General features: G+C 43.1%; 1 protein-coding gene across 3 annotated transcripts in view; it reads left to right on the top strand.

Annotated features, from left to right (window-relative positions):
- The window catches only part of LOC149351081 (uncharacterized), a 48,496-nt gene that overhangs the window by 28,700 nt on the left and 1,822 nt on the right, over nt 1-17,974 (top strand). For 2 of the 3 annotated variants that reach the window (XM_089580304.1, XM_089580303.1), the window contains exons 7-10: nt 132-421; nt 3,714-3,858; nt 9,387-9,425; nt 16,008-16,047. In XM_089580304.1, the coding sequence (XP_089436430.1) occupies nt 132-421; nt 3,714-3,858; nt 9,387-9,425; nt 16,008-16,047 (514 nt within the window). The remainder of the gene's footprint in view (nt 1-131; nt 422-3,713; nt 3,859-9,386; nt 9,426-16,007; nt 16,048-17,974) is intronic. The other variant, XM_089580305.1, reaches the window with a different exon arrangement.

Below are 17,974 nucleotides of genomic sequence, written 5' to 3'. Positions count from 1 at the left end.
CTGAAGGTATTTTGTTGAACTGTTAATCAGTCATCGGAGTCATTCTGCTTCTGTTAGCGTGTGTCAGGATTTTTTTGCTTGGGCTTGTGGGTGTGGTGGCCAGCATGCTTTTGTCATTTTTCTCTTAATAGGCTTTCACGTCATCCAATTTGATTGGTGATGAAGAGCCAACACTGCTTGGTGAGAGGCGTGCGGCCAACGGTACCTCAGACCTGCTGAGCAGCTGTGTCATGCTAGAAGACATTCCCATGTTTGTCGACGACTCTGCAGCATCAGAGCCTGCCTCTCCATTAGACCTGACTGTACCTGCGAGCGACCTTGCTTCAGAGGAGAGCCCAAAGCATAAGGAGGACATAGCAGCTGCACCAGTTAGCCCAGAAATGCAGGTGGCATTGCAGGACAAGGCTGTTGGGACCACCAAGTAAGTGGAGAAGTTTGTGTATGTTCTGAGAGCTTGATTATAAGGTTCATGGATATCATCCGGACTTTCACATAAATAATGTTAACCCCTTAATGGACAGATTTTTTTTTTTGAAAAATAGTACCAAAATGGTAATTTAGTTCCCGTGCTGTCATCTGTCAGCAAACCAAAAGATTACTTTGGGCGAGCCCTATTTGCCTTAAAGGGGCTCTGAAACACCTTCCAAGGAGAGCACATTAACTCGCTCAATTACTGCATTGTGTTGTTATGAACACCTGAGCCAAATAATACTCTTCTATGTGCAGCAGAGAACCCACAATGACGTGTGAAAGCTGGTGAGCCCTTCCCGGCGACTTTTGCATGCTCACACCCTTCTCCGTCGCTCGCGCCTGCGTATACAAGTTGAGAGATGGCCATTGGTTAGATTCTTCGAGTCGTCATGCAGCTACCATGGCTGCGGCCAGTAAGCCCTGTAGATCCGGCGGATCAGGAAGGTTTTCCCCCAGATGTGGGGCTGGCGGAGGAGCGCCGACCTTCCAGCGTGCAAAAAGTGACGAGAAGAGAGGGAAAAGCGTGAAGATGCTGAAATTAAAATTTTGACTAGATTACTCAGCTTCTGGAAAGTGCACTAAAAAAAATTCTTGCTGGACAGTATTCGGCGTGCTTTAATATCCCAGGCATAACGCAACTTTATTAGAGCCCTTTGTAGAGCCCCCTTTAAATCGAGCACAGGGTGCCAGGAGACACACGACAAGCTGGACTCGCCAAGAGCCAGAAATGAGTTTGCTTATGATGGGCCGGGCTCGTTGAAGTTCGCTAGGGGGTTAAGAAGACAGTTGCTGACCTCTGTGCAAGGTACTTTTACAGCTTATGTTTTGCTCAGTTATGAAAAAATACGAACATTCAAACGAGAACTTAGTGTTATTTGCAGGTGTTGTTTCTTGTAGTTTTGTTTAGTGTGTGCTGTTAAGTTGAGACGTTTCGTTTTGTTGCGCAGAATGGTACTGCATTCCTGGGGCCATATTTTTAACTGTGTTTTCATTAGTACTTTCTCATTGTAAGATGCATCATGTGAAATGATGCTTTCGTTCTCCAAGTGGCGTTTGCTTACATCATCGCATTCATTTTTTTTAATCTTCTTTTAGTCTCTATATATATATATAAGTGTGCCCAGCATGCTTGAGAAAGTACACTGATTTTTAATTTCATCCTCAAAAGTTACATGCAATACAGTACTGGAACTTTCACTGTAACTTGATTGAGATGTTCACAGCAGCATAATTGACCTGTCAAATGTGTGAACAATTCAAGTACCTTAATTGTGGGATGGCCCCAGGCCGCAGAGCATTAAGAGTGAAGGATTGAGGGATTAATAGTGGCCAGCTGCGGCCGCCTCATATACGAAGCGCCACAGCACATCCAGTGTCTCGCTACGCCACCCGCGCGGCTTCATCCAGGCTTCATATGTCAGTGTCCAAGCTGTGGACGCTGCTGCTGATGGCTACTCTCCTCTCCTGGGCAGTCCCACACGAGGTGACATATCACTGAGGTCTCGTCCTGCCTGCGTGCAAAGCATCTGACTAGTGGTAACGCTTAAGGAGGGCATTGCTGTCATGTTCAGAGTGTTCGGTCGTTCTGCGCCCACGGTGGTGCTAATGTGTTAACTCACCTTTTTAGAGTTCGTTCAAGGTATCGTAAGGCATTTGTGCATTTTTTTTGTCGTTGAACAGGATTTTCTATTCTGAAATGGCTGCACTCTTACTTCCTAAATTCAGCTTTCTTGCATTTTATTGTGCAATTTTTTTTCATTGTTTTTATTTGATGTATATAGCACACCAGGAGTGCAACAGGCATGTCAGAATAAAGTAAACGCAGGAATATACTGTATTTACTTACATAATTTGCTCACCCCTAATTTATCACCAGGGTTTATAAAAAAAAAAAAAACTTTTACTCGCATATTTTATGCTCCCTGCTGTGCCAGGCCGCCAGCATGCACGCGGGTGCGTATAAAGCAGGCTTTGGAATATCTTTGCTATCGCGTCACCATGTGTGGCTGTGTAAGGTGTGAGCGGTGAGGCGACGAATTGCGTGCCGTTTTCCCGGGTCACTCATGCTGGTGGTTGCTTTTCTAGACAAATCCAAAACTACACGACCGTTTGCTGTTTGGTTTGCCGTTAGTGAGCCGGGCCGCTTGCGAGAGGCGCCGTTTTATTGCCTTTCATCTGCATTCGCCTCTGATTGCTGGCTTTGCAATTGTATTGTTACACAGTTATTGCTCCAAGCTGCATATGCATATGAGCCCTCATCTATTTCATGGGGAACTAGTACATAACAAGGGGCGGGTCAGGAGGGGTATGCATCTTATATTTAGAGTCAAATTTTTTGCGGGGGCCAGCAAGGGGTGCGAGTTGGGGGGCCAACGTATAGGCAGCAGTGTTTTCAAAATCTTTGCCTAATTTGCGCACCATTTTTTGAAGCTTTGATGGGGGATGTGGGGATCAGATTTCAAAAATTGCGAAAAAAGTCGTTTTTTGAAAATTACAACTTTTGGCATCTCCAACACTGTTTCTATGTTGTACTGAAATATTTCACCCAAAAATAAAGTTTAAATGCTCCAAATAAATTTATTTGTTGGCATCTACACATAGACAGTGTGTGCTAGCTTAGAACTTTCAGGCTTGTTTTCTCGAAAGTTTGTTTTGAGCTTAATGCCTTGTTCGTGGAAAGCATAGCACAGCAATGGGTGCATGGATTTTTCCCCGTTTGTTTTGTTGTGATCACTGAAATGTGGTCTGCATCGAGACAGTCTCAGATTTACATTTAGGCTCACGTTTTTATTACATGGTAATTAGAGCATTGTACATTCTAAACATAAAGAGAAGGTGCATATTGTGTCCTTTATAAAAAAAAAAAAAGAGCAGAGTTAAAAAAAAATTAAGCAAGTCTTGACTTACACCACACTTCTCAGTAAATATTCAGAGCATTTACAGACCTGTAGCCTGTTTTTTTTGTCATGCTACCCTTTCCACGAGCAAGCAACATGGGGACAACATATAAACAATGTTAAAAGGGAACATACTGGAGATGTCATTGTGAAACTTTATATCTGATTGTTTGATGCTGTTTTGAGCCAGTCTGCCAAATTTCATCACTCGAAGTCGAAAAATAGAAAAGTTGCCTTTGATCCCCTCTTCCCCCCGTAATATAAAAAAAAGTGCGCAAATTATGCGAGTAAATACAGTAACTCATTCTTGTGCAGCATGACTTGACTTGTGTATTACGAATGCAGGGTTTTTGCAGAGCACTTGGAATCCACTGATTGTGACTTGGATTGGCTTCAAGACCAGCTGATGGCTGGAGGGCTCAACTTGGACACTTCCACACTGATGGGGGTATGTCCTGACTGGGCAGCGCTTCTCCCAGGACCCTCAAAGGTAGATGAGCGAGAAAACTGCTGTAGTCACAGTGACACTATACATGATTTTTTTAACCTTTACGGAATATTATTTTAAAAACTGTGAGAGGGACGTCAGTGTTGTCTATTGAGCTGGATCGTACAGCAAGGCGGACATGTTCCTTATATAGATGAATAATTGAGATAATTAATTAACTTAAAGGTGCACTGCGATGTTTTCCTCGGTACCGATTGATATCATTAAATTGATTTATCATGTGTTCCTGAGACCAGAGCAAAAAGAATTATTGAAATCTGAGCACGCAAACAAAAGTTATTGCACTTTGAAAATTCGAAATAAAAGCATGAGACGAAAATGCGTTTCACTCACCCATTTCACTCACCCAGTACTTATATTGGGCTTCACCAATCAGGACCGCGCCTAGCGCACACGCAGAAGAAGCTTGCATGCAATTGTTGCTTTGTCGGGGCAGCCCATGGCCGCGTATTTTGACAGCGTCTCCCCCCCCCCCCTTCCCACTAAACTCGTCTCCCTTCTCCTGTCCGGCCTTTCTCTTTACATTTTTGGGAAGGTTTGTCGACTGGCTTTTTTTTTCGCTGCCTCCTTGGTGTGGTTTGAACAGTGCTCGCCCCCACAAAGGTTTGAAGCAGAATGGAAAGTGTCGCCCCTAGCGTTATTCATATTAGTTTTTGTTTGCTGTCACTGCTTCTTTCTAGTTTTTGTGGCATGCAAAAAGCTTCGAGCACTCGGAGACATAATATTTTGGATCCATATCATGAGTGTAAAGGAACAATATGCAAACTGGACGCACAACCAATCAGAGAGGCAGCGCCCAATCTGGATGCTACCTCATTTCCGCTGCCGAAAATGGCCGCTGCGTTGCCACACCATCGGCTTGAAACGAGCCTTTCTGGAGAAGTTTAAAATATTAAATACTACGATTTCGGCGATCTTTTTGGGCATTCAGCAGCCACAATGCCCCTTACTCTGCATACAAAGAATAAAGACCTCATGCTTTTTCTATGTCTCAGGGCTCCTTTAAATTAACTGATAAACTTTTTGTTTCAGATTTTAGGGGGCAAAGTTATATTGTGAAATTGAAGATGAGCCCTGTTTTTGAATTTTCTTAATCGGCAATGTGGCTCGAAATATCAAACGTCAAAAATATGCATTTGAAAGCTTGTCAAGTTGGCTCTTCCGCGTTACCTAATTATAGACTAGCGATGCTGTGCATGGTATCGTCACCGAAAGCAAGGTAACTACTTCTACATCATCAAATACACCAACGGCGCCTGTATTTGATGCATAAGAAGTGCGAGGGATGCCATTTTGTAAATCTAGAATGCAGGAAAGGCAACTCAATTAGCGTTCGAGTGGCTATTTTTGATGTTCAATATTTCAAACCACATTGCCAGTTAAGAAAAATTTAAAAATAGGGCTCACCTTCAGTGTTGATGGCCATCAATTTTACAGCATAAACTGCCGCCTAAAGTCAAAAATTAAATTTGAAGAACCACGTTGCGCTATAAAAAAGACAGCCACAGGAAAAAGCCAAGGAGACAGAAAGAGCGCAAACTATCAACTGAGTTTATTTGTGTGAAAGTGCCTTATATAGTCAGAATCACATAAAAGAAAACGGTGATAAATGTGTAAGCGACACTTCTGTCAAACTGTATAATAAGGAAAACTATTTTCTGCGCACCTGTTGTTGACCAGGAGTTGATTGGCTGTACCCCCCTCTCTCATTCCCCTTGTTCTTTTGCTGTGATTCTGACTATATAAGGCACTTTCACACAAATAAACTCAGTTGATAGTTTGCGCTCTTTCTGTCTCCTTGGCTTTTTCCTGTGGCTGTCTTTTTTTTTTTATAGCGCAACGTGGTTCTTCAAAGCAATGCACCAACTCGCCCAACAAGAAGTTCTTCTAAACTATCAAAAATTAAAGTTTACTGTTTAATTTAAGTTAATTATTTGTCTAATTATTGATCCATATGAGGTACATAATATCCACCTTGCTGTACAATCCAGCTCAACAGACTGCACTGACAGTTTTTAAAATAAATCTGTGAAGGTAAAAAAAAACTCACTTTGTATACTGTGTTCTTGGCTAATGCACAGTTAGTTCTGAGGTGCATAAGGTAGACTGGTTCTTTTGTTCACCAGATCATGTCGAAGTATTTATCAGCATTACCGTATTTACTAGAATGTAACGTGACACGAATGAAATGCGAGGGAGGACTTAACATGCTGCACAGTGGGAAAAAAATGAAACCATGAATGTAATGAAAGACCAGATACAAAAAAAAAAAAATGATTTTCAAAACGGCAGTGATTTTCATTTCAGAGTAATAAATCCTGTTTTTCTACACGCACTAAATATCTTTGTGTCTGCGGTGTGAAACTCCTGGCAGTGCATGCATTATAAACCATGCACCTGTAATTAGCCACGTGTACTAGTGTAATTTCTGGGCTACATTCTGCGCCCAGTGTATAGTTCGCTGTATTGAATTCTGGCAAAGAAAAACATTGAGGAAAATGTTGATTGCATTAGTTCCAGCGAGGGCACAGTGCGGTGACCACTTTTTCTTTAAAAGGCATTGTGACAGTGTTTCTACTGCATTGACTTCACTACGTTTCTGCCTGTGATCAGACACATGCTTTATTTTTATTTTCAACGTCAGCGGTTCGTAAGCTGCCTACTAAAAATTTTTGTAATATCATGTGATACAAAAAGTGCCGTGTCATTGGACAATACACGAGAAGGTAAAGCATTCCAGTCAAGGAATAAAAATGACAGCCTAAATAAATTTCTTCATGTGAAAACTCCTGCACCTTCAGTGTGTGGTCACCTGTCTGATGTGTGGTGGGGTGGTAGTGTTTTTCCTTCCCAATGCTAGCCTCAGAATGGGAACTAGTATGGCAAAATGTACTATGATGCTACTGCGTGAAATGCAGTAGGGTACAGTCTAGCGTGATTTGAAGGGTCATGAGCATCGACGGGCCTGTGTTCCAAGGCGCCTAGCAGTCAATTTCAGAGCAGGGAAAAATCGAGATTGCGCATTCTTTTTTTCCTCGTTGGCTGTTCCGTGCTGCAACCATTACCCCGGCAACAAACTCACCGCCCTCTCCCTCTGTTTTTCGCTTTCTGTTCATCGTGATCGTGTGTAGACTTGGTTGCCCCTTATCATTGAGAATGATGATGCAGCTTGTACCAGACACGATGATCTTGTAACAGGAGTGTTCGGCACTGCATCTTTTCAAAGAGCTGCTGAGCTGTAAAAAAAATATAACATCACAACCTGGTCTTGGTGGCATTGTCTCATCTCGGCACAACTATAGCTCACACGTCACCATCCTCTTGTTGCTGATGCTTTTTCTCCGCTTAATGGGGCTGCAACTGCGTATCTTTTAGAAGTCACTTGCCATGGCGGTCGCAGTGATATTTGCCAAGTTCTTCCGAGTAATGTTTTGGGCACACCATCTCTGCCTCAGCAGTGATGACGCTGCACGCGCCAGACTCCGCTTCGGAACCTCCGAATAGCATCACTGTCGCGCAATATCATCACTCGTAATGGGCCATTTCTCGTAATGGGCCATTAAAGCTTCCGCCTTAAAGCGAAATGAAAAAATTTTAAACCACGCTTTTGGAACAACTATGCATGAGAAGTGCAATTAGAACAGAGAAGCAAAGCCTCGCCTTTGTAAACCGCCATATCTCAGCGCTGCGCGAGCCTACACTTGAAAAGCAGCGGCAAGTGAGCACGGCAAAGCGGGAGCACCTTGCCATGATACTCGATTTTCGCGCCCGCACGGTGCGCGCAGACACCCACGAATATCCATGCGCCCTCTTTCGATGCGAGCCCCAGCGGCGAAACGGGCGAATGCCGCACATAGTCTTTATCAATTAAGCAAACAAGGGAAGGGGAATGAGGGGGTCATTATAAATATGAGAGAAGCGAACAGCCACAGAAACCAAGGGGCACAGGGGATTTTTTAATTAATTTATTTTGTGGTGTTGATCAATTTATAATATTACTGAATATGTTATCGCTTAAAGCTAATTGATTAGGAAAGCAGAAGAAAAAACAACCACATGCCGCCGGTGGGATCCGAACCCACGACCCCCGAATACTATATATATATAAAGCTTGTCAAAAGGTACTTTCAGATATAGTGCATGAGATAAGGCACAATACTCGTGGAAGCCGTTTAAGCCATCAGGGCCACTTTTCTTTGAAACATTTCAAGCCCTGAAGTAGTAGTCAGTCAGTAGTGATGTGCATATTAATATTTCAATGTCACCCATGCCACGCTGGTCATCTCTTTCTTCATTGGCACCACTTTCTACCTCTGGAGAAAATCCAGGCTGAAGAGCTGATTAAAACACTCCACTCTGCCAATATTTTAATGCACGAAATCATTCCTGACCTTGGTTGATGTAGTGGGTACAGTAGCCTTGCCGTTTCATCTGATGTGCTTCCAGAATTATTTTTAGGTGCATTTCCATTCAATTATTCAATTAGCACTTTTTCTAAATTGACCTTTATGTTCACTTTATGTGTTACTTATTGCTACTTTACTCAATTTTTACTAGCTCGCACTGCTTTAAAAGCACTGTAAATTCTTTATCGTATCTGGGGCAAAGAATCTACTCTCCTGTAGCTGAGGCCTGTTCATGATGTAGACGCTGCACTTTCCTTCTCTCTCTTTACTTTTCTTAGTAGTTTACGATGAAAATTTTCATGCATGTCCGTCAAAAACACTGCATGCGACGATGTTCAGTTGCATGTGAGAAGGCTACCGCCAGTGAAAGGAAGGGGGTGAGGCAGAATGCATGCCCAGGATTGCTTTGTAAATGGTTCACCATACATAGTGTGAAGCTGAAAAACTGCTGACTTAAAAGCGCCCAAGGAATTTAGACTCAAGCTGGAGACAGGCTATGGCTGCAAGTATCTGCCAGATGCTGTGAAAGAAATAATTGCAAAGAAAGGCAGGGAATGAATATGTGTAATGTTACTGCTGCATGCAGTTGAAAATCTCTTTGTTGCATTCTTATTTTCTTGGCAGTGTTCACCTATACTTCCAAGTTTTTACACTTTTGTTGTGCTTTTTGTATGCTGTGAGGTACATTCAGATTTTTCTGCTTTCAGTCAGAGGGGCATTTTTATGTTGAGCAAAAGCTGCTATTTCTGGCTTCTTTTAGAGCCTCGAACGCATGCTGCAAAATTGAAATGCTTTCATATTAATTTTTTTTTTGTGTATACAAAGCCTGCTTCAAAACACTGTGGCAATAGGATTTTATGATATCGAGTGAGGTAGTTGTTCCAAATTGTATTTTTCCTTCTGCATTGTCTGTAGCAGAATGCTCATGACTGTCCCTTCACTACATACCTCAAAGTTCTGCCCTGTTTTGCCTTAGTGTAGCACACTTGTGACAGCTTTCCTTGTATTCATACTAAAAGCTATTATTCGTAGTTCAGAAAACATATTCTTTTATCCTTTTAATATCATGTGAGGTGCTTTATTATTTGTTTATTGATTTTTCAGTTATTTTCTTCTGAAGATCCATTGACATCTTGTTTGGGGGTAAGTTTTTATGCTACTTATTTCGTTTATTACTGCATTTTCGTGGTGTGCAAAATTACAGTTAAAGCTAAATGTAATGAACTTCCAGTAGGGAATTTTTCACAGAGTTTCTCCATTCCCCAAGGCGGCCTCATTGAAGCATGTGTGTTTTTCAATTGCATGTAACGAAAGGTGATGCAGTGGTTGACCTTGTTGCGAAAATGCTGCAAGAAACGTCTATTAGTTACTGCAGTGTTACATGATGGCTGAACCACGTGAAAATTTTAGGGTCACAAAACACGAACTGTCGTGAGAGGAATTATCTGGCACTTCGTCAAGCGAACGCAGTTCACGCAACACACCGTACTCTAGTGCGATTGGGCCTCTCTGTGGCAAACATAGTACGGTAGTCTGCGCCACTTTTGCTTTTGTAACGTTACACCAAATGGCAGTACAACAGTGGATGTTCAAAAGCAGTGCAAAACAATAGGGCATAGCTAGAGGGCTTTGTATGGGACATCATGAATAACAGGCATAGGAAAGGTTTAAGGTCACGAATTGAATGAACACTTCTCTGTAATATACACAGATTATCCGCTAATTTTCATGCGGCGTCTTCAGCTTTGTTCAGGACAAGGTACGTTGTCTGTGCCCTTTCACATATGTGTATAACAAGGTTGTCATTCCCTTGTGCTTGCCTAGAAAAGGCATTTTCGGGGAGAAACCGGGTTTAAGCAAGTGTTTAAGTAATGTGTTCGGGGTGCATAATCAGGCAAAATTGGGGAAAAACGAAGGGCTTTAAGTATGTGTAGATGACCTCCAAGTTGTGTGCACATCTTTCAGTATATCAGAGTGCAAGACAGAAATACAATTGACAGTAAACAAACTTGCTACTTGGGCTGACAGAAAGAGATTAAGTTTTCCCCGCAAAAAACAGTGGCTGTTCTGTTCTTACTCAAAAGAGGGTTACAGACTGACCCCACTCTATACATAAATGAAATTGAACTATTAGTAAAACAAGAACACAAATTTTTAGGCATTACTTTTGATAGGATACTCAAATTTCTGCCTCACATAAATGGTTTACAGAAGAAAGCTTCTCGAACCCATAGTGTTCTAAAAGTACTCACAAAACAGATGGAGCTCCGATGAACTGTGTCTTATATGGTATGCTTTTCGTTAGATTACAGGTGCATGGTGTATGGCTCAGCAAGAACATCCTACTGAAAGTGTTTAGGGGCCCTGTAGTAGGGCTGCATCGTGTCATGTGGGGCATACAGAATGTCCCCAGTAGCCAGCCTTTATGCATAACAAATGAACCTCCACTGGAGAATAGAAGAACTGCTCTTGCATGTGCTTATGTCCTAAATATCTGTTCATTAGTGAAACATCTCTGGTACTGCTTAGTCACAAAGTGTTCATCCAGAACGCTCTTCAGCAATAAACCCCAAGCGATCAGGCTTATGCTGTGAGGAGATATGCCTAGAGATAGACCTGCCAGATGCCGTGCCCAACATTTTCTCAAGACACGATCCACTGCCACTACGGTACAACCTTACAGTAAAAGCAGTATACAGTATACAGTAAAAGCTTGTTAATTCGAACTCTGCGGGGACACTGGCGCAGTTCGAATTAACCGATGTTTGAACTAACGAAAGTGAACAGAATATGCAGTACACTGCGTTTGGGAAGCAGTCTGGTAGAGAGATTACCCTATTTTATTGTTGTAAAGTATTCCATCATCTTCGGCTTTTCTTCCTGGAATGCAACAGCCAGCACCTGTTCGAAAGCCTGAACTTATTTGAAGGTCTCTTCACCTTCGAAACTGAACAGGCAAGCGGTGTTCAGTACGGCCAAACTTGCACAGTGGAGGACCGCACTGCAGAGGGCGTGCAGTTGGCTGTGAGCATGGTCGCAAGGCTGGGAAATCGAGCAGCGTGCGGCCGGACCGCGACAGCTGCTTTCCGACCAAAACGATTGCGCTTCTTGCCTCGCAAATTTACATTGGCGAGTCACGAGGTTGAGTGACCTTTAAGGTCAAAAAGCAAAGTTGTCGGGAATGCCGCACGTACTTACATTGCCCAGTTTTCCAGCCTTCCCAGCCCTTGTCGCAAACTGCCAAACCAATGAGCATGCTGTGCTTTTTGGCAACATCCTGTTCCGATAACGCGCCCGCGTCAATTTCACGCATGGTTTCAATCTTCTCTTGAAGCATTTTGCACAGTAATTATCGCAGACTGACGACAGTTCTAAATTGCTACGTTGTGGCACACCGCATTGGTTGTCCGCTACGTCTCCAACTATATTCATGTGCTAGGGGCACTGGAAAACTGAGACAGACGCGGAGCAAACATCAGCCAGAGCTCGAATAGGTTCGTTTTTTGCATGTCGTGATTTCGTGCATGACCGCATGGTTTTGGATCCAGGGTACTCGAGATGCTGCGATGCCTTTTATTCTCTGCATCTTGTCGCTGATCATGTCATCCTTCATTCAGCGGTAAAAGCTAACACAGCAAACTACTAAAGCCTTTGAGATCAACGCCTACAAGCAGGCTGGGGATAGAAAGCCGCCTTTCCTGTTTACCCGGCCACTTCACACGTAAATTTTGCCTTCTCCACATCTCCAGATAGGCAGCGCAGCTTCACGGGAGCGTTTCTTTGTTTGCCGCGTGCCCAGGCCACCCAGGCACGGCATCACATAGTTAAAATTATTGGTGGCACAACCCATTCATGTAGTTAAAATTATCGGTGGCACAACCCATTCACGTTCAAATTAACAGATTATGTTTAACACAGGCTCGAATGGAGCGTGAATGGACCCAGTTGTACAGTTTTAATTATCCAGACATTCGAATTAATGATGTTCAAATTAACAAGCTTTGATTGTGACTTCACATTAGCACATTTTCACAAAAAGTAAGCACCACAGGAGCTCATATTACAAGAATTCTTTGCAGTGAAAGAAATATATACAAAGTATACAGAATTTTTACAGATGGCTCAACAGAAATCCATGCTGAAAGTGCAGTACAGTCGAACCCGCATATATCGAACTCGCAAAAAACGCCTGTGAGTTTGATATAACGTGTAATTCGATATAAGAGTTGCAGTAAATTTAACAACACACAAAAATTGAGATGGAAAAATACTTCTTTCTATGATGGCCACTTAGCACGCAGATTACGGAGCGGAATAGTCATGAATTTATTCTTTTTCATCAGCTTCATTGCCTTGGAGAAAACACGTTTTTTAGGCATGTGTGAATATTCGATAATTTTGAATATATGGTCGAATACCAAAGTATTCAATAATTCGATTCGATCCGGATGTTTGGTATTTGAAATCTCGGAAGTACTATTCCTCTCGAGTGAATAACGTTTCTGGAACTCTTCCTGCGTGTGGTTTCGGTTTAGTGTACCTCCTCCAGGATCGCACCGTGGTGCACGCACAACCAAAGCCCCGACTCCGCGTCGCCTGCCTGCGCTCCTGCACATATGCCGGAGCCAGTGTGTGCAAAAACACAAGCTCGCAGCAACAGACACGAGCAGGCGAAAGCACAGCACCTAGATCTGTACCTTCCAGGTGTCTGCGGCCATGCTACTCGCGGTGCACATGCACCATAACTGGCATGTGGTGGCGTGCATCAGTAGAGCGATTTAGCATGGTGTGATGCGCTTCCGCGCGCCGCTAGTGTGCACGCGCTGGCAGGTCCCAACGGGGCAGGCGTGCAAAACAGCCGGACAGCACCTAGCACCTTATGGCGTCCTCGGGGCGATCTGCGCATGTGCAGCGACTCCTCGCGGAAGCGGCTCACGCTATGCTAAATCTTTCTAATTGGACGGTGTGCAGCTCCCTTGAATTCCATGGAATGAGTCTTACCTGATTGCAGCTGCCAGAGCCGCTCTTCTCCTCGTGAAATTCGCTAAACAAGCACGACGGCGCGATCATGAAGGGGAGCTAGCATGAGACACATGAAGATGGGTGTCTCCTTCCGGTGCTTGACACAGGATTGCACTGGGTGCACAATGTGTACGTCTAGTAGATGTCACGGAATTGCCATTCAAAAGCAACAGCTGCACGACGGCTCATTCACAATTAAGAGCAACATTTGGCACGTTGGCACTGCATGCAGGTCAGCTCCCCCAATTTCCGATTGCCATTTTTGTGGAAAGTCTACACAGCTTCAGTGAGTGCAACAAAACTTCAATGCACTCTTTTTTTCATGTAATGGCCTTGTGTGTTCAAAAAACACGATTCTGAAAATTATTGTGCCGTTCAACCTTTTTTTATGTGCCAGAAGTATTAAAAATATTCGCTTGAAAATTATTCGAAGAAATTGCTATTTGTTTCGAATTCACTTTAAACAAAAAAAAACACTATTCGTGCATGCCTAACACTTTTCAGTGTTATCAATGGACTCTGGACGGCTGAGACTGCAGCCTTCTATCGACCTGCAGTAGCGACAAACCTTGCTGAGCGCACAGAGCACGTCAAAGGATGTGGGCACCGGTTCTCTGAAGTCCTCGTCACAGTTAGCATCAGTCATGTCCTGATTATTCACGACGTCAACAATGATGTCTTCGTCTGCAAGTTCTCCAGCAATCTCAACGTCGTCGTCCGTGGAGACAGTCACTTATGGCTGCCCCATCACAAATAGCACCAGGAAATTCAGACAACTGGTTCCACATATCAAGACCCGCGACGACTTTATTGAGCTCACGTGACAAAGAAGTTGCTGCATCTTCTCCGGGGAAGCAGAGACCAGAATGTCGGAAGCAATTCTGTGTAGTTTCATTTCTGACATCATTCCACAACTCACTCAGCATAAACAGAGTGCCTAAGAGGTTGATCTTTAGGTCTTTTCCAGTCTTCAGGTTCTGCAGAAGCCGGGCCAGTTGGTTGTTCATGATAAGGGTGGACACTGTGCCAAAGGACAGACAAACACAAGATTACTATGTCTGGTTCTTGTGTTTGGCTGTCTTTTCGCGCTTTGTCTGTCCTTATATGGTAACATAACTGCTGGCTTTTATTTTATTGGGCTTTTATCCTAACGCGTCGCAAATAAGCTTAAAAATTCCCCCTGCTCTCTGTGCTGGAACGTGATTTGCTGTCCATGCCACATTGGAATTCTGGCTTAAAGTATCATTTTAATGAGAACACCTGCACTGGAAATAAATGGGCAAGCCTTGGAATTGTGGCTATCAGCAGCATTCGCAAAGTAAAAATGTGCTTACAGTGCTTTTCTTCCAAAGTACCCAATTCAACAGATTCTCTTTAGGCAGCTAGACGTTAGCCGGAATTCAGTTTTTTTGCATTATAATTACCTGCTCAAAATTGACACCTTGATGGGCGAGCCATGTCTAGAAATGGAGCACAGCTGCTCCAAAGTGCCGTTTCTACTGCTCAAAAGTGCTCCAAGAGAGCTCTATAACTGCTCCAAACTGCTCCAGAATGCATTTTTTGGTGGTCCAAAAATTTCAGGTGCCGAAGAAGGATACGAGGGACGTGAGGGTGGGTGGCGACTGTTTGTCTCGAGACAGTTTCAGTCTGGCACCTTTGGGGGCTGCCAAAAGCTCCTGGTATGAGGGGACTGGAGGGGGGAACGTGAACTTGTCCCTGCCTCATCGCTATGCTTCTCTGCGGCTAACTTCTCGTGTACTAACCCACCCCCATCAATACCTTTTAGTTCAGTGTGCTAGCACTAGAAGAACATTTCAACCTGACATTACCAATGCCAAATGACATGGATGGCTAGCACATCTCATTCGAATTTAGCCGAAGTGAGCTAAATTGCTGGTGATCTTTTTTTCTGCTAGTACAAAGTTTTTATAAAAGCTATATAGCTTTCCCTTGTAGCCATATGGGTGCGCTTGGGTGGATACTAATGAGTAATTACTCCTATTATTACGAATATTTTTCAACACCAACACAAACTATGCACAATTGCACAAGCTTTTTGTGCCGTCCGCCAGCTTGTTATCCACGGCAAGAGCCAGGACAGCGCCTAGCAGCAGAGCCCAAGTGTGCTCGTAGTTGTCGAAATGAGAGGGCCCGAATGCCGGCATTGGAGGAAAGGCCATGTGACTACCATATAATCTTGTGCAAAGGTTGCACCTGTGTATGGGCCGCATTCCATTTTGGATTAGACAGTTGAGAAAAAAATATGTTATACGTTTTTTTTTTATTCGTGTATAAACCTCACCTTCAGAATTCACATCCGAATTTAAAAATAAAAATTGAGGCCCTTATATTAGTTTATACAGTAAATATGGCGGCACCCATGCTGTCACACTGTAAAGCATCTATGGTGAAGTGAGCTGCTTGCAGCATTTTGTGGTGATGTTCTATTAATACTCCATGCTGCCGTCATGCTGTAGTTGGGCAGCCGAAGTTCACTGGCGTTTTTAGCCTTAGTAAAGTTTGGTTTAGTGACAAGTAAGAGGCTCAACATTTTCCTGAATTTGTGTGTGTGCATGCACATATATGTGTGTAAATTGCTCTGCAGACGTGATTTCCATTCATAACATGAATTATGTTTTGTAATTCAGTGTGGTTAAGATTTTGAAACTGTACAAAAGGGGTAAAGGAGTTTTTTTGTTTCAGGACTTCGCTACTGAGAGCAGATTTTTATCAGACACTATAGGTAAGTGGCCATAACCTTTTTTTTTTTTTTTGTCTACTGCATACTCGTTGTAAGCATAGTGTTCTAGGATAAGAAGCAGCAACAAGATATAATTAGCAACACTGCCAACTGCTTCCCTTGCAACAGCTGTAACATGCGTTTATATACGGTAAATATGACGGCGCCCATGCTGTGGCGCTGTAAAGTGTCTATAGTAAAGTGAACTGTTTGCACAGTGTTGCACCAGTGAGCTTAAGAAAACTGTTGAGTGTGTAGCTTGTAAGGTTGGCTTGAGAACCAGGCATAATGTTGCATCACAGGAAAAGAAGCGTATGCCGGAAAAAGCACTCTTCTAACTCAAAAAGCCTATTTCTTAAAATTGCACAAAGTCTTAGGTGAAACACCCTGTATAGCCACACCCTTGTTAAGCCTTTGACAGTCTGTTCCATCTCATGATTTGCACAGAATGTGTGAATTTAGGTAGTTGCACAATCGGAAAAGTCACTTCACTGTATTATGGTTTGGTTGGGTTGGGTATACTTGACTGTGCTAACCGTAAAATTTCCTTGTAATTCACTTTCACTGCTGTTTGCACTGAATGAGACGTTGCTGAGAACTAATTTTGCAAAAGTTTGCCTATGCTTAGCACGACTGACAGGTTTGATCACTGCCTTTTTCACTGCCCGTGGGTTGTTTGTGCAGCATTTTCTTAGTGACGGCTGTAGCCCTCTCTGGACTTCAGTTTTGCCACCTCAGTGGCAAAGTCGCTGAGACAAGCACAACTACTGCAGGCCGAAAATAAAAGTCCAACCCCACCAGAAATATGCAGTGGATAGGTCCTGGTTAAACATCAGTTGATTTAAAGATATATCCTGAAGACATATCATTTCCTGAGACGAAATTATTCTCTTTATTATGCCATTATTGCACGCAGATTTATTTTAATGAAACCTGTAGTTCTGCGTAATGAGAGCCTTGTGTGTGAGATAAAGTGGGCTTGATTCAGTGCAATGACATAATATTGTCCTGCAAGAGGACGTTTGTTGGACATTTTAGAAATTTTCACCCTCTTATCGTCCAGCAGCGTACAAACTGAGAGCATCCTTTTGAGGACATTTGGCCATGATGCATGCAAAAGGTCGTGAGGACGTCCTGTTTGGGATTAGGATTTTTGTATTTGGGGACGTCCTCCGAAGTGTTGGTGTGCCTGTGTGCCTGCGGCATGCTTACGCTCCCTGGCAATGGCGAGGGCTGGCACAGCTTGTCCTTTCCATTGATATCTCGCACATTACCTGTTGCTGTTCATCCTCCCTATCTGTGGTCGCTTGCTGTGCTGCCTTACCTTTTCACTGCAACATAAGTCGAATTTTATTAGAAAATTTTGTGAATTTTTTTTATTGCCTGCAAAGCGTGCACACTCTCATATTTCTTTTTTTCAAAATTATGCATTTCATTTACTTCTTTGATGATTATAAATTCTGATCAGTAAATCTTGGTTGTGTTGCCTGCTCTGTGAACTTTATGTAGAAAAATGTGTGTTGCAAATTGTTTTTTTGTGCATTATTGTGTTACAACCTGCATATGCATCCTCTTTTTTTTCCTAACTTGTAATACAAGTAAGATTTTTTCAAATATTTTATACCCCTGTCACACGGCCAGTTTCAATGGCGATCGAGTCGAGGGCCTCCGAGATTTTCGATCGCCATCGAACTCGAGGGAGTTGTGGTCCTGCTACACGGCAAATCTCATTGGCCATAGAAATGGTTCTCGCGTCTTACGCCAAGCTCGTGTGGCGCCACAATCGCTACATTAGGTTTCGCGCAAATAACAAAAATATATTGACGAAACTTAACTAAATGTTGAAATACACTTTTTTGCAGTCATAAGGCGCGTTCACACTTGTTCAAAAATCCGGCAAGCGCAGCGGATTCACCCACCACAAAAACTA

Source organism: Amblyomma mixtum, chromosome 3 (assembly GCF_055824585.1).
Source record: "Amblyomma mixtum isolate Tamu chromosome 3, ASM5582458v1, whole genome shotgun sequence".
NCBI classification, from domain to species: Eukaryota; Metazoa; Arthropoda; class Arachnida; order Ixodida; family Ixodidae; genus Amblyomma; species Amblyomma mixtum.
This window is presented reverse-complemented; position numbering and strand designations above follow the sequence as displayed.